We start from the raw sequence: 18,147 nt of genomic DNA, 5'->3' as shown, positions 1-18,147 counted from the left end.
AGCGGGCCCTAGGCATAGGCAAACTAGTCAAATGCCTAGGGAGTTTGGAATGCCTAGATTAAAATTATATACTGCATACCTATATTCTGTGTGTGACTGAGGCTGTATCTGCATATGAAATAATGTATTCATGGAAATCACTGTAACATAGCATTCCGTATGCAGGTACAGCTACAGTCGCACACAGAATATATTTATGCCGCATATAATTTTAATCATCAGAAGCTCCTTGTGTGTCTTGGTCACATAACAATGCAAATAAGGCACCCAACGTTAGCAGAACTGGCCAGGAGCTGCATGGCCTATTGAGGCAAGATGTATGAGGAAACACCTGTATCCAAGCAGAGGCAGAGGTCACAGTGTTAGCGGCTGTGCGAGTGCTGTCTCCGGGTGGGTTGGTTGTGCAATAGTGTTCGGCATATGTGTAAGGGGCATTATTTGTGTCATGTATAAATGCATTAAAAATGTGAGACATATGTGTAACAGGCATTATGTGTGTCATGTGTATAAGGGCATTAATAATGTGCAACATATGTGTAAGGGCCATTATGTGTGTCATTACGTGTATGAAGGGCATTAATAAAGTTTGGCATAATGTGTAAGGGGCATTATGTTTATAAGGACATTAATAATGTGTGTCATGTGTAAGGGGCATTATTGTGTGGTATTATCAGGGGTGCCGAGAGAAAGGGGTAGGGGGTACAAATTACCCAGGCCAAAGTCTGATGGAAGGGCCCAGTGGGGGCCCCAGGCCCCCTCCTCTTAAGTGACAGCAGCAGCTGCAGCTCTTCTCCTCTACCCAGCACACACTGCTTTGTGCTGGGTTGCAGTGTGGCCATGGAGGTGCTTAAAATACAATATTTTCTCAGGATTATTTTCTAAGGGTATAATGTGAATAATGTGAGGAGTAATGTATATAAGGTAAAGTGGTACTACTGTGTGATGCAACGTGAATAAGGGACACCATTGCATGATATAGTGTGAATAAAGTTGCACTACTGTGTGCAGGGCCAGATTATAATCGGGGCACAGGGGGTCAGTAACCCTGGGCCCCCCTCTATCTAGGGCCCCCCTGTGGTTGGCAAGTATTTAAAAAATATATTTTTTTTTAGCTAATGGTTTTGTGCATGGGAGTGGGGTAGTGCTGCAACTTCACCTATCTGACAATGTGACAATGATTAATGATGTTGAGCATCAGGAGTCAAGGCACACTGTCTGCACAATGCATTACTGGGAGTTGACTAAGTCCCATAACACTTTGCACAAGAGGTCAGAGGCTGAGAGGCTTGTGCTGAGCTCTGCTTGGTGGAGCTCATCATATGCTTCTCGGGCCCATGTAGGATAGCAGCAGCAGCTGCCTTGTCATGGGAGGGTTTTTAATTAGAGGCAGTGCTGAGCCTGTCAGGGCTCCTACAGAGGTCTCCCATGCAGTTTGCGGCCGGTAAAGACAAGTAGGAGGGGGCCCCCCTTTCTAAAGTGCCCCGGGCCCCCCGAAGGCTTAATCCAGCTCTGCCTCACATATGAAGCTATTGGAGCAGACTGAGGAACATTGTCTGCAAAAAGATACCATGATAGGATTTATTACACATCTTGTACTGTAAGTACGGTATGCATCCAGTGAATAAATTTCCTCTACACACTGCTGGTGATCCTTTAAAAAAGAAACCTTTATAGACACAGTGTTAAACATTGACCTGTGAGTCTGGTATGCTACAGTATATGGGTTCCTTAGACCTGAACAATATGGTTTTCAATTAAGGATTGCAATCTAAAAGTGCTTTATTTCTCCTTTTAAAACACATCCTAAAAACGAGTTAATCAAACCTGATTCCAAGAATAGGAGGACAAATATAAAGATACAGTACCTTGATGGGAGGTGAAAACCATATAGCATTGTGAGTACGGTACGCAACCTAACAACTCCTCTTCCTTTGGAGAAACGGTAAAGGTGTCCCAACATAAAGAAACCTTTATACACGGGTCTTTACCCATACTGAGAATCAACCTTCCTCCCTCACCCTCCACTTTGTGTTACATCTATACAAATTGTGGTATCTTACATACTTTTTTTTATTTATTAACAAAAATCTATATTGATCATATTTTAACATACATCACGGAGTCAAGCGCCAGCAATTTTGTTCTTTCGTCGTAGGCCAATAATGATGTGCCTAGGGGCAGCAAGGGCCAATAAGGATGTGCCTAGGGGCAGCAGCATACAATAATGATGTAAGGACACAGTATGGTGGTCTCCAACAGTGCGCACAGCAGCCTATCTGGTTGTGTATGGAGGGTATTTCCTTATCCCCTCATAGAAATAGGTGCAGAAAAATATAATTGCAAAGGAGGGTGAACCACAGGTGTTGCTAAAGCAGCTGTATTGGGAGGGTGTGAGGCTCCCAAAAAGTACGAAAGCAAAAAGTGAATAATCTATGATACAGCGCTAGGTTTCTATTATAGCAAATTTATTACAAATAAATTAAAAACAATACATCAATAAAATTATCACAAAGTATATTTCATATGAGAATTCTCAAGAAACACAATGGGGGGAATATAAAACTGTGAGTGAATTCCATCTAGAGTCAAATGCGTTGGAGAGAGTCAATTGCTATCCCAGGAACACCATAGAATGTATAATTACCAGAAATGGTGGATGTCCTTGATTGAATAAGGGCTTATACAAGGTCCCAGGGATTGCCCAGTTGTGGATGCCAATAATGATACTCCAATTTGGAATGGTGCAGTTTTGTAGAATAACTATACCCAACTTGAGTCCCGCAGTGTGGAGTCACCAATGAGGTCCAAAGTGATGGCAGAGAACTGGTCCGTATTAGGTCTGGTATAATGGCTCCAAAGTTGGAGAAAGGTGTGGAATGGGATTTCTCTCCAAAGATGAGCTGGAATACGGGTGCTGTTGCTCAACGCGTTTCGGCGTGTTCACATGCCTTCATCAGGAGCTATTTTTTGCAGAAAAATATAATGCATAACTTGTATCAGGCGCTGATTGGATCAAACGATTTATGCCTCTCCGCCGTTTTGTATGGATGGTACCATGCAGGAAGAAATGCAGATATAGTGAAGTACAATTAAAGTACAAAAGGTACAACACTCGTACACAAACAACAATTCTTCAACAGTGAAATGTCTTTAAAATTCCATATGGAGAGCTTCCTTATGGCTCGAAGGTAAAGAAATTACCGGATACCCTGTTCTGGCGCTGCCGAGCTGGATGGCAGGATCTAGGCCACGGCGGAATCACAGAAGACAGTGAGACCCTACGCCGACAAGCGGGAGGACTAGAGACATGGCTCCGATGTGCGGGAGGACCAGAGACCCGACACTGATGTGCAAGAGGACCAGAGACCCGGCACAGATGCGTGGAAGACCCAGCAATGAGGAAGACACCGGCCATCACTGCTGCAGGACCAGGTACAAAGCAGTGAGCACTGCTTGCACTGGAGGAGGGGACAGTGCAAGGTATATAATGTACCTGGAAGGGGGGGGGGGGTTAGTTGTTAAAAGATGATGCCTGTCTCAACCATTGCAAACCCTGTCCCCTCTCTCCTCTTTTTCTGTGTCCACTAATTTTCAATTTCCTCTCTCTCACTTCCCCTCCCCCACATTTCTTCCCACCTCCTGCCCCCCTCTTTCCCCTTTTTCCCCCACACTCCCCCTCTCTCTTTTTCCCATTTCTCCCCCACCCTTACCTGGCGCTGTTTCTCTCTCTCTCCCTGTCTCTCCCCCTTTCCCTCCAACACCCTTTATCTAATTATCTCTCCCTGTCCCTCATTCTCTCCATGACACACCCTCTCAATCTCTCATCTCTCTCTCTCTCTGCCACCCCCTATCTCTGCCTAACACCCGCTCTCTCATTCTCTACCTCTCATCGACACCCTGTGACATTCTCTCTCACTCCTGATCACACACAGTCCTTTCTCACTTTTGTTCCTCCCCACTCTGCTCTCTCTTTCTCTAATTCCCTCTTTTTTCAGGAAGCCATCTCACTCCAATTCTGCTTGCCTAAAGAGCATTGTAGTGACAGAAGGGGGGAAGACCTCTTGGCGGAAGATGGATCAGTTAAGATTAAGAGGGTATGGTTAGAGGTGGGCTGCAGGGGAGGGATGGTTAGGGTTAGGCAATAAGGAGGGAGCGCTAGGGTTAGGCTGCAGGGAGGCATGGTTAGGGTTAGGCACTAAGGAGGGAGCCTAGGGTTAGGCTGCAGGGGAGCTATGGTTAGGCAATAAGGAGGGAGCGCTAGGGTTAGGCTGCAGGGGAGGGTTGGTTAGAGTTAGGCACTAAGGAGGGAGCGCTAGGGTTAGGCTGCAGGGGAGCAATGGTTAGGGGTAGACACTAAGGAGGGAGTGATAGGGTTAGGCTGCAGGGGAGGCATGGCTAGGGTTAGACACTAAGGAGGGAGCGCTAGGGTTAGGCTGCAGGGGAGCAACGGTTAGGGTTAGGCACTAAGGAGAGAGCACTAGGGTTAGGCTGCAGGGGAGCGATAGTTAGGGTTAGACACTAAGGAGGGAGTGATAGGGTTCGGCTGCAGGGGAGAGATGGTTAGGGTTAGGCACTAAGGAGGGAGTGCTAGGGTTAGGCTGCAGGGGAGCGATGGTTAGGGTTAGGCACTAAGGAGGGAGTGCTAGGGTTAGGCTGCAGGGGAGGGATGGTTAGGGTTAGGCACTAAGGAGGGAGTGCTAGGGTTAGGCTGCAGGGGAGCGATGGTTAGGGTTAGGCACTAAGGAGGGAGCGCTAGGGTTAGGCTGCATGTAGGGAGGATAAGGGGAGGGTTAGCATAATTAACTAAAAGGTATCAGGATCCTGGCCATCGGGGGGCTGCTGTCGGTCTTCTGACTGCCGTCATTCCAAGTCCTGGGATCCCCATACCATCCCATATAAAACCTCTGTAATGTATGATGTGTCTTACACAGTGCTGAGCAATGTAAGGGGACGTATTATTAGCTTACTTTCAGGAATGAGCTCTTCCTCCAGAGTTTCCCCACTCTGACAGCGGTGGATCTAGATATGAAAACAAAGACACAAATGTCATTCCTAACAGCAATTCATATTTACTTCACCTGTGCTCACAGTACATGATTCAATAAGTAGTAATTGTAAACTACACATACTAATAACGCACACCAGGGGGTTATTCTGATTCACTCGGAAAGGCACAATCACTCACTAATGGACAAAACCATATGCTCTGCTGGTGGGGTTGATGCCTCCCAGACGGCATGTCTGTGAGGGTCCCGAAAATCGGGTCTCCTCCTGGCCCCCCCCCCCTGGACAAAATCATATGCACTGCTGGTGGGGCTGATGCAGGGTTGCCTACCCTCCCTGAATGGCCAGGAGGGTCCCGAAAATCGGGTCCCCCTCCCGGCCCCCCGGAAAGCTGGGCAACCCTCCCGGATACCGGTGGACTCCCACATTTCCCCACTGGCAGAGTTATTGCCGCGATTCACGGCTTTTCGGACGAGGTTAAATATGCAAATTGTGGCACAATTATTATGCCAATTTAGCCCCTCCTGGAGACCCGAGAATTGCGGGATTTGCATTACTGGGGGCAGGGACTAATGATGTCTCCATCAGGCCTCGCCCCCAGTAGTGCTGCTGACAGTCTCCTCTTCAGGCTTCTCCCGGAGAGGAGGCTGTATAAGTCAACATCCCTGGGCTGATGTAACATGTGCAGAGAGAGTTAGACGGGTGTTTTATTGTTTCTGTGCAGGGTAAATACTGGCTGCTTTATTTTTACACTGCTATATAGATATCAGTTTGAAGTACTGTAGTTAGGAATTGGCTGGAATCTGTGCAGGGAAATTATAAACTGATGTGTTTTAAAAATAACTGCCATAGATTAAAATGCTGTCATCACATGAATGTGCTTTTAGCTCACAGATGCTATGTCACATGGCTGATTATTGTTAGGGGTTTATTTACTAATGGTCTACTTACATTAGTTTAAATCAATTTAAAATTGATGGAAAGTGATATAAATTAATGTTTTTTTTCAGGATTAAACACAATTACTTACAGACAATAGTTGGTAGTAATATTTACATTTTAGATAAAGTGGGTTTTACTCCTGAAACCCAACATTGATTTAGGGGGAGAGGGCCCTGCTCGTGAGAGCTTACATTCTAAAGGGAATATGTGGAACCCCTGGCAATGAGCATGTAGGTAAGCAGCACTTATGTAGCATAATTTTTAATAGGCATTATGGTGTTTGGCATAATACATAATGGACATTATGGTGTGTGGCTTAACATGTAATGGGCATTATGGTGTAAATTTTTAATGCGCGCCTTTGGCGCAGAATGCCCCTCTTTATGAATCATATTGTGCATTATTGCTCAATCTGTTTGGTATAGTGTGTATTTTGGCTTAATCCATGTGGCAAAATGGGAATTTTGCCTTAATATGTGAGGCATAACGTAAATTTTGACTCAATCTGTGTGCCATAGTGTGAATTTTGGCTCAGTCGGTGTGAATTTTGGCTCATTCATGTGGCATAATGTGTAAGAGGCAAGTACAGTATAAGGGGGTTAATATTGTGTTGCATGATTTGTATAAGGGGTATATGGTGTGGTAAACTTAGGTAACCACATACAAGGTGCTGAAATGTTGTCTACCAAGTTTCGGCTTTCAGTATTTTTTTTTTATGACTGGAGTGCCGCCTCACCCTGCAAGTATCTTAGGACATCGGCATCCTGTGGGTGCACCTTTGAAGGGCACCCGCCAATACATCCCCCTGCATTTTTCCTATGCCAGCCCCCTGCCTTTCCCCTGCCTGTCGGATCGCCACCCACCAGCCCCTGTCAGCCACCGGAAAGGGATGCGCGGGCACAAGAGACACTTGCGCGTCCCCTTCCGACGGAGCTCCCCGCGGCCTTCCCCCCTCTTCCTAACCATGCATGTCTCCTTGAAACAGAGACGGGCAGGGTTTCCATCCCCCGCTGCCGAAAAACTGGGACACGCGTGAGTGTGAAACACTCGCGCATCCCAGTCAGATGGAGCGCCTCCATCTTTATACAGAAATTATATAATGCTGATATTGCAGTGGTTGTATGATGTTTTCCACCCCATTGCCAGGCAACTAGTACAGTTTGGTCTGACTGGAAAGAAACTCTCTCTGTGATACACAATTCTCAGCTTAAGACTTCATCATAGACCAGGAAATCATCAATCATATTTTGCTGACTTCATATATATAAGTTTGCCAAAAGACATTAGGTCAGACCCAGACCACGTCAGAGTTGTTACTGTTTAAAGAAAAAATAAAGAAAGGACAAGTGTGACATTGGCCACATACAGTACTTTTAATATTTGCATAAACATAGCACATCATTTTATGAATACTGTGAATAGTTTTGTTGTATGCAAGTATATTAAAAGAAAACAAAACACAATGAAAACATAGAGCCAATATATATATATATATATATATATATAGAGGGATATGGCCTCAAAGAGATCAATGAGGCTAAATCCAAGTGTTTGGCTCTGAATAGAGACGATCTTTTGAAGAAAGCGACCAAAAAGGAGGAAAAGATGGATAGGATGGTCTTTTCCAACACATATACGATTACATCTGGGAAAGTAAGAGCTGCAATAATGGCGCACTGGCACATCCTAAGTACAGACCCTGCATTGGGAGAATCATGCAGGAGACCACCCCTGTTCTGCTACAAACGTAGCCAGAATATATAACAACATATTGTGACATCAGTCCCAGAGTGGACAGAGTGGGCACGTGCAAGGGCGTAACTACCATTAGTGCAGGGGGTGCAGCTGCTATGGGGCCCAGAGCTGAGAGGGGCCCACTTTGCCTGTCAAAGTTACACGTGCTGTATATATTTTTCAGCATTAGGTGATAAATAGGGGCCCTTACAAACTTTTGCTATGGGGCCCACATGTATCTAGTTACGCCACTGGGCACGTGGTTGGACAGTAAGAAAGGTTCAACCACCACCAGCATAGGATAAATAAAATAGTACTTCCCTTCTGTGGGTATAATACTTTCTCTGTATACACTTGTATATATCATGCGTTTCCTCTGCTCAACTTGTATTCATTTGTACATGAAAAAAGAGCATATACATGACATAGTGTATACTGTTTAATCTATAACATGGGGATATCACATACATATAAAAACATCAAAACATCGATATACAATTTGCACACAATAAAAAATTCCAAAGTGGCTAGTGCATCAGTTAAAGAACTTGGAGGTAGTTACCAGATGGCCAGTGAACCATAAATCAATATAGTTCAAAGTGAGCATGCAAGAATGATTCCACGATCGCCCGGGCAGAATCAGGATCACACGCTGCTGCAGGATAACAGTCCCCCAGTCCAGTCCAATGCCTCTGCCCGCCGACGCGTTTCAGACTCGATCTGAGTCCTTTTTCAAGGCTTATCCTTGTGTGCATATGTCCAGTCTTTTTATGTGGTTCAAATCTCGCGGTGTTACGCGAAAACCCCGGCACTTCCGGGTTCGCGGCACCGCGATGATGTGTGTGGCGGTGTCCCCGTCATCACGCATTGATACGCGAGATCCCGTTACTTCCGGGTTCGCGTAAACGCGCTGACGTTTGTAGTTGCGTCCGCGTCACTCTGTGATGACGCTCCGAATAGCTTCCTTCATCTACGCTATTCTAGGCTTCTCCTATACCCGGTCATGTGATCACTGCCACTCTCACATGATCGGGAGATGATGCCATTAATACATATTTGACTTCCACCCATACAGACTGTGGGCATACGCAATTTACCTTGGATAAAAAGAAATGAAGAATGGAATAAATACATAATAAAGATACTATAAAAGACATGATTAAGATCTATTTAAAACCATTTATAAAAACCATTTTAACTCGAAATCTGAGTTAATGCCATTGGGTTTTAAAGTATTAAAATTGTAAATAGTTTGCATTTCTATCCTGGCCAGTTGGATACGCGGCAGTGTCCTTCCACATATTTGATTCCCAGGAATATCTTGATTTCATTGGGGGAACTATTGTGGTGTGTTTTAAAATGTAAAGGGAGGGAATGCGTTTCTATTCCCTTCTTGATATTCCTGATGTGCTCACTTAATCGGATCTTAAGTGGCCGGGATGTTCTACCAATGTAGAATAAGTTGCATGTACACCCAATGGCATATACCACGTTTTTGGTATTGCACGTAATAAATTTACTAATCTGATGTTCCATTCCATTGATGTTCACTTTTTCCACCTTTCTATCCCCTTTGATATTAATACATGCACAACAACTTCCACATCTGTGGAATCCCTTGGTTCTTATTTGACGTCTCTCCAAATTGGATGGATGCATACTTTTTGTCAAATGATTACCCAGATTGGCCACCTTCCTGTAGACGAAAGATGGTTTTTCAGGGAGATCCATACCTATGATGGGATCCCTTCTTAATAGGTTCCAGTTCTTTTTAATGGAGTGTTCCAATTGCTTATGTTGTTGGCTGTAATTAGTAATAAAGGCATACTTTTTGTTATCTACCTGGACTTGAGGCCCTTTGTTTTGTAGTAGAGCAGCACGTTCAATTTTATCCACTTTTTCTCTCTCCTTATCTATAGTCACTGGGTCGTATCCGCTTTCCTTAAATTTTTGAGCCATTACTGCAGTTTGATCTCTATAAGTCTGGTCCTCTGTGCAATTTCTTTTGATCCTTTTAAACTGTCCCTGTGGGATGCAGTCCAACCAGTTCTTATGGTGGCAGCTTCCCACGTGAATATAGCTCTGTGAGTCGGTTGGTTTGGTATATGTTTTAGTCTTCAAACCTCCGTTTTCTGAATAAATAGTGATATCTAAAAAGTTGACACATGACTCATTGATGTTAAAAGTGAATTCGATATTAAAATTGTTGGTATTCAGATAAGAACAGAAGTAATTTAAAAGTGATCTTTCTCCTCTCCATAAAAACAGAACGTCATCAATGTATCGGGTCCAGGACACCAGGTTCGCTCTGAACGGGTTATTATTCCATATAAAATCCCGTTCCCACTGTCCCATGAATAAGTTCGCATAACTTGGAGCGAACCTGGTGCCCATTGCTGTCCCGACCCGCTGTACATAAAAGTCACCCTTAAACATAAAATAGTTATTCTCTAAAATGAAGGTTACACCCTGTATTAAAAATTCCTGGAGATTAGTTTCTAAAGTGCTATTGGATAAAGTGCTTGAAATGGCGTCAATTCCCTGTTGGTGGTTAATAATCGTGTACAACGACTTCACATCTGCTGTTATAAGTGTGTATCCATCTTCCCATTCTAGGTTAGGTATTTTTTGCAGGATGTCTTTAGTATCTCGCAGATGTGACGGGTTACCCAATACCAAAGGTTGCAGGTAATAGTCAATAAACTCGGATAGATTAGACGTCACCGAGTCTATCCCTGCAACGATTGGACGTCCAGGGGGTACCAAGGGATCCTTGTGTACCTTGGGTAACACGTAGATGACGGGGATTACTGGTTCTGGTATCCACAAGAATTTGGATTCCTTCTCCGTTAGAGTGCCATTTCGTTGGTAAATGTCCAGTATGGTCTTGAGTTTATCCATAATTTTCTTTGTTGGGTCGGATCTAAGCTTCTGGTAGGTATTTTTGTCCCCCAGTTGTCGTAGGACCTCATTTTCGTACCACACTGTATCCATAACCACCACGCCCCCGCCTTTGTCGGCGGGTTTGATGGTGATCTCCTTATTTCCTTTTAAATCCTTAAGTGCCTTCTGTTCATTAGTCGTCAGGTTCGATTTCTTATTTTTGATGTTCATCTTTTTGACGTCGTCCTGTACTAGCTGGCTAAATGACTCAACCCAGTTCCCTTTGACATGAGAAGGAAAAAATATCGATTTCGGTTTGAAGGGTGTACTGGGTTGGACTTCCTCTCTATCCTCTAGGTTATTTGTTTTAAAAAAAAATTTTAAACAAATTTTTCGTATAAATTTATTAATATCAACAAAGGTGTTGAATTTATTTAATGCTGTGGTTGGTGCATATTTTAATCCTTTGTGTAGGACACCTTGTTCATCTATAGTGAGATTATGTTTGCTGATATTAAAAATTTTGACTTGTTGCCTAATTTCCTGACTGGGGATAGGGTTATTTTTTGGAGGTTTTTTGGGTCTTTTGGGACTGTTATCCTGCAGCAGCGTGTGATCCTGATTGTGCCCGGGCGATCGTGGAATCATTCTTGCATGCTCACTTTGAACTATATTGATTTATGGTTCACTGGCCATCTGGTAACTACCTCCAAGTTCTTTAACTGATGCACTAGCCACTTTGGAATTTTTTATTGTGTGCAAATTGTATATCGATGTTTTGATGTTTTTATATGTATGTGATATCCCCATGTTATAGATTAAACAGTATACACTATGTCATGTATATGCTCTTTTTTCATGTACAAATGAATACAAGTTGAGCAGAGGAAACGCATGATATATACAAGTGTATACAGAGAAAGGATTATACCCACAGAAGGGAAGTACTATTTTATTTATCCTATGCTGGTGGTGGTTGAACCTACCTTTCTTCTATTGCATACGTCTTTGGGTGCCTGAGAAACGCCCCTAGGTGATACCCACCCTAGCACAAGGTGCGCACATATAATTGCACTTGCCCTCTTGTTTTTGTACATTGTCTCTTTCTCGACAAAGTGTAAATTGTTAGTGCAGCAACATGTTCAAATACAAAGAAAACAGGAGAGCTATGTTTGAGAAACTCTTCAAAGATGGAGGGGAACGTATAGAACTTCTAGACGAGAGTCTCGAAGGTGTAATGAAAAAACTTGAACAAATCCTCCTTAAAGAAAATAGAATATGGTGGGAGACAGTTACTCTGGAGCAGTACGTTGCCCACCAACTCATCCCAAGAGGTCTCAGAATTAAGAAAGAAGCCTCTTTTGATACTGCATCAGAAGACTTCCAAAATGAATGGGCGAAAATCACTAGGAATTGCTCATTTGAGCTGATGAATCTCATTATAGGAGAACGCAGGAAAGAACTTAACATCCTGGAAAAAGAGATCAAAAAATATAAAGATCTAGTGGTACCCTTTGAGAATATGCCAGAATTCAAAGTATTGGAAGCTAGGATAGAAAATAGTATTAAAAAGAACGAGAATGCCCTATTAGACAAAAAGATGCGTAAACTCATAAGGGACAAAAGAGAAAATCAAAACGATACTTATGACGAGGAAGGAGATGTATCAACCTCTGACATAGAACATGAAACAACCTGTCCCCTCAATACACCCAAAACAAAAAAGAAAATAGTCAGACCCAGCCAGACTGAATTTTATAATACCAACCAGAGAGACCATCCCTCAAGAGAAACATACCAATCTAAAGTCCAATTTAAAAAGTTTAGAAGGGAAAGGAGATCCCCTATAGAGTATGATTCTAAACAGAACCATCATAAAAGTAATTTTAAAAGATATGAAAATTATGAGCATTTCAAAAATACAGATTACTTCAGTAAGCAAAGAACTAGGATGAGATCCCAAGACCATAATGACAGTCCGGCAGAGTGGAGACAACGAGGAGACAGATACCCCAAAAATCGGTACATACCACTTACCCATGACAGAGAGAATGCCCATTTTTTAGGGAAACGTCATACTTACCGTCCCAATTGAGAAATAGGACCAATAGGGGAAAACGAGGGGGGAAAATTAAACACCAAAAAAGAGACAGAAAAAGACCCAAAAAACCTCCAAAAAATAACCCTATCCCCAGTCAGGAAATTAGGCAACAAGTCAAAATTTTTAATATCAGCAAACATAATCTCACTATAGATGAACAAGGTGTCCTACACAAAGGATTAAAATATGCACCAACCACAGCATTAAATAAATTCAACACCTTTGTTGATATTAATAAATTTATACGAAAAATTTGTTTAAAATTTTTTTTTAAAACAAATAACCTAGAGGATAGAGAGGAAGTCCAACCCAGTACACCCTTCAAACCGAAATCGATATTTTTTCCTTCTCATGTCAAAGGGAACTGGGTTGAGTCATTTAGCCAGCTAGTACAGGACGACGTCAAAAAGATGAACATCAAAAATAAGAAATCGAACCTGACGACTAATGAACAGAAGGCACTTAAGGATTTAAAAGGAAATAAGGAGATCACCATCAAACCCGCCGACAAAGGCGGGGGCGTGGTGGTTATGGATACAGTGTGGTACGAAAATGAGGTCCTACGACAACTGGGGGACAAAAATACCTACCAGAAGCTTAGATCCGACCCAACAAAGAAAATTATGGATAAACTCAAGACCATACTGGACATTTACCAACGAAATGGCACTCTAACGGAGAAGGAATCCAAATTCTTGTGGATACCAGAACCAGTAATCCCCGTCATCTACGTGTTACCCAAGGTACACAAGGATCCCTTGGTACCCCCTGGACGTCCAATCGTTGCAGGGATAGACTCGGTGACGTCTAATCTATCCGAGTTTATTGACTATTACCTGCAACCTTTGGTATTGGGTAACCCGTCACATCTGCGAGATACTAAAGACATCCTGCAAAAAATACCTAACCTAGAATGGGAAGATGGATACACACTTATAACAGCAGATGTGAAGTCGTTGTACACGATTATTAACCACCAACAGGGAATTGACGCCATTTCAAGCACTTTATCCAATAGCACTTTAGAAACTAATCTCCAGGAATTTTTAATACAGGGTGTAACCTTCATTTTAGAGAATAACTATTTTATGTTTAAGGGTGACTTTTATGTACAGCGGGTCGGGACAGCAATGGGCACCAGGTTCGCTCCAAGTTATGCGAACTTATTCATGGGACAGTGGGAACGGGATTTTATATGGAATAATAACCCGTTCAGAGCGAACCTGGTGTCCTGGACCCGATACATTGATGACGTTCTGTTTTTATGGAGAGGAGAAAGATCACTTTTAAATTACTTCTGTTCTTATCTGAATACCAACAATTTTAATATCGAATTCACTTTTAACATCAATGAGTCGTGTGTCAACTTTTTAGATATCACTATTTATTCAGAAAACGGAGGTTTGAAGACTAAAACATATACCAAACCAACCGACTCACAGAGCTATATTCACGTGGGAAGCTGCCACCATAAGAACTGGTTGGACTGCATCCCACAGGGACAGTTTAAAAGGATCAAAAGAAATTGCACAGAGGACCAGACTTATAGAGATCAAACTGCAGTAATGGCTCAAAAATTTAAGGAAAGCGGATACGACCCAGTGACTATAGATAAGGAGAGAGAAAAAGTGGATAAAACTGAACGTGCTGCTCTACTACAAAACAAAGGGCCTCAAGTCCAGGTAGATAACAAAAAGTATGCCTTTATTACTAATTACAGCCAACAACATAAGCAATTGGAACACTCCATTAAAAAGAACTGGAACCTATTAAGAATGGATCCCATCATAGGTATGGATCTCCCTGAAAAACCATCTTTCGTCTACAGGAAGGTGGCCAATCTGGGTAATCATTTGACAAAAAGTATGCATCCATCCAATTTGGAGAGACGTCAAATAAGAACCAAGGGATTCCACAGATGTGGAAGTTGTTGTGCATGTATTAATATCAAAGGGGATAGAAAGGTGGAAAAAGTGAACATCAATGGAATGGAACATCAGATTAGTAAATTTATTACGTGCAATACCAAAAACGTGGTATATGCCATTGGGTGTACATGCAACTTATTCTACATTGGTAGAACATCCCGGCCACTTAAGATCCGATTAAGTGAGCACATCAGGAATATCAAGAAGGGAATAGAAACGCATTCCCTCCCTTTACATTTTAAAACACACCACAATAGTTCCCCCAATGAAATCAAGATATTCCTGGGAATCAAATATGTGGAAGGACACTGCCGCCGTAGGGACACAGATGTCCAACTGGCCAGGATAGAAATGCAAACTATTTACAATTTTAATACTTTAAAACCCAATGGCATTAACTCAGATTTCGAGTTAAAATGGTTTTTATAAATGGTTTTAAATAGATCTTAATCATGTCTTTTATAGTATCTTTATTATGTATTTATTCCATTCTTCATTTCTTTTTATCCAAGGTAAATTGCGTATGCCCACAGTCTGTATGGGCGGAAGTCAAATATGTATTAATGGCATCATCTCCCGATCATGTGAGAGTGGCAGTGATCACATGACCGGGTATAGGAGAAGCCTAGAATAGCGTAGATGAAGGAAGCTATTCGGAGCGTCATCACAGAGTGACGCGGACGCAACTACAAACGTCAGCGCGTTTACGCGAACCCGGAAGTAACGGGATCTCGAGTATCAATGCGTGATGACGGGGACGCCGCCACACACATCATCGCGGTGCCGCGAACCCGGAAGTGCCGGGGTTTTCGCGTAACACCGCGAGATTTGAACCACATAAAAAGACTGGACATATGCACACAAGGATAAGCCTTGAAAAAGGACTCAGATCGAGTCTGAAACGCGTCGGCGGGCAGAGGCATTGGACTGGACTGGGGGACTCTTATCCTGCAGCAGCGTGTGATCCTGATTGTGCCCGGGCGATCGTGGAATCATTCTTGCATGCTCACTTTGAACTATATTGATTTATGGTTCACTGGCCATCTGGTAACTACCTCCAAGTTCTTTAACTGATGCACTAGCCACTTTGGAATTTTTTATTGTGTGCAAATTGTATATCGATGTTTTGATGTTTTTATATGTATGTGATATCCCCATGTTATAGATTAAACAGTATACACTATGTCATGTATATGCTCTTTTTTCATGTACAAATGAATACAAGTTGAGCAGAGGAAACGCATGATATATACAAGTGTATACAGAGAAAGGATTATACCCACAGAAGGGAAGTACTATTTTATTTATCCTATGCTGGTGGTGGTTGAACCTACCTTTCTTCTATTGCATACGTCTTTGGGTGCCTGAGAAACGCCCCTAGGTGATACCCACCCTAGCACAAGGTGCGCACATATAATTGCACTTGCCCTCTTGTTTTTGTAGTAAGAAAGGTTCCTTTAAGTGCTCTGGATGCATCAACTGCAAATTCATCATCACAGGCAGCAGCTGGCAGCACAGGACCACTGGCCAAACGTACGAGCTAAACATCGTATGGACTGTGATACAAGATACGGAATATATATAGAGGTATGCCCTTGCCACAAAGTGTATGTGGGCAAAACCGTCCGAACCTTGAAAGAGAGGATTGCAGCATACCGCTCCTCGGTAAAGAAAATATAGATCTGTAGATGGCCAGCTTTAGGCTAAATATTCTGACCTTCCTGTGAACCCAGTGTAGGTTATCCTGACTTCTTTTGGAGTTGCCAAAGAACATTTTTTTGCCCTCCTGAAACATATCTGCATCTGATGGGAGTGCCACGGGTTGTCAGATGCAGTACCACAGCCACAGAGGCCATGGTAAGCTAGAGATCAGAAGACACTGCCTCTGCCATAGGCTGGGGCAAGTGTCGATGGTGAGAGCGGTGATGTGTCTATGGCAGATAGTTTTGAAATGCAATTGGATTTATACCATCCATGATAATTGAAACTGGGTGTACTTTCCAGCACAAACAAATACTAAAGGGGACTTTATTTCTACAGTTGTGAATCTGGGAAGAATTTAAATAGCGAATGCAGCTATAGATTCATGTAAATCAGGCCTATAACGGAGGCCAAGCAACACAGAATCCTGATTGGTTGCTATGCTTGTTCTCTTTTTGCCAAGCATCAAGCAATTTACTTAATTTCCAAGGGTAACCACGCCATCATGTTTTAACATCGCTTGATATGCAAAACATTATTTTAAGATTATTTGAAATAAAAATCACAATTAAACAAAAAAATATTATTAATGAAAAAAAAAACTAAAAATAGGATGAATTAATCTTGCTTTAATACTGTATAACACTAACCAGATCCTTATTGGTTAATGTTTGGGTTTGCTGTGCATCTATTTAGCCGCATATTCCCAACTGTCTGGTATAGTGTTCAGTGGGGGCAATATTTATGTACTTTTCTCTATTATATTACATAAACCTTCCTATAAATTGCATTGGACATTTTAATTTCCATAATATGTTCTTTATCTATAGCTCTTCCTGGGATTACAATTAAACTCTTGCAAGGAAAATTTGTTGGATATTATTAAAGAAGGTGAGCAAGAATTATTCTATAAATGACAGATGGTAAAGGATTCATGGAGGAAATTGCTCCCTACACATCAATGAATCTCCAGCATTCCTTCCTTGTGAGTATTCGGATATCCCTAAATCTGTCTCCTTGGGGCTGAATGCTATTTATTGAGTAAACAAACTTTGTGCAAAATGCTTTAAGCTGAAATGTGCTCATTGTGGACATCATCATCTCAGTCCATAGTGAAAGGATAAACATGACATACTGTACTTTATGATGCAGGATGGGAAATCATTAATCAATTAGCTGAACAATTTGAATAGTTGCAGTTTAGTCCTCCCCTCCCCCTTTCTCAATGCTTCATACTCTGAATTACTATACTTATCAACCTGACTCCTTTCCCCCTGTTTCCTCTTATCTTACATGTTTTTTTTCATTGTAGCAGGTTGTCCTGGATCAGGCCTCATTAGGACAGATGACCTAAACATGGTTTGATATGAGGAGGAGGTGTAAAGCTAGGTACACATATATACAATCGTCGGGCCGTTCTTCCAATCTGGGGGCAAACGGCCGTTCGATTGTATAGGTGTGTACGCTGTCCCAATTGCTGCTGTGCGATCGATAAACGGCCAAAAACGCTCTTGGCCGTCCACGGTCGGTCGGTCGAAGGTTCTTTGCTGCTTAATATTTCATCCGACAGGACGGCTCCATATCGGAACAAAAGTGAAGTGTGTACGCATGTTCGATCGATATGCTTGACAGTTTGACAAAGCACGGTGTTATGCTGCATTATGAGAGACCCTGTAACCCTTTGCCTGCTGTTTTAACTAATGTGTGTTTAATGCCTCACTGCCCAACACTTTAGAGGCATCACTTTAAGACATTAATCAATGCTGAAGTTTTAATAGAGTGTGCTGGAAGCTCTTTGCAGGGCACCATAACACACTATTAAAACTTCAACATTGATTAATGTCTTAAAGTGAT

At 42.4% G+C, this 18,147-nt stretch overlaps 1 protein-coding gene across 1 annotated transcript in view; it reads right to left on the bottom strand.

The window, feature by feature from the left end:
- Positions 1–2,564: 2,564 nt before the first annotated feature.
- The window catches only part of LOC146062703 (uncharacterized), a 44,142-nt gene continuing 28,559 nt past the window's right edge, over positions 2,565–18,147 (bottom strand). The window contains exons 3-4 of the mRNA XM_083174757.1: positions 4,968–5,019; positions 2,565–2,960 (exon numbers count right to left, since the gene is read on the bottom strand). Coding sequence (XP_083030883.1) covers positions 2,941–2,960; positions 4,968–5,019 — 72 coding nt within the window. The 3' untranslated portion in view covers positions 2,565–2,940. The remainder of the gene's footprint in view (positions 2,961–4,967; positions 5,020–18,147) is intronic.

Source organism: Crinia signifera, chromosome 3 (genome assembly GCF_055691185.1).
Source record: "Crinia signifera chromosome 3, ASM5569118v1, whole genome shotgun sequence".
NCBI classification, from domain to species: domain Eukaryota; kingdom Metazoa; phylum Chordata; class Amphibia; order Anura; family Myobatrachidae; genus Crinia; species Crinia signifera.
This window is presented reverse-complemented; position numbering and strand designations above follow the sequence as displayed.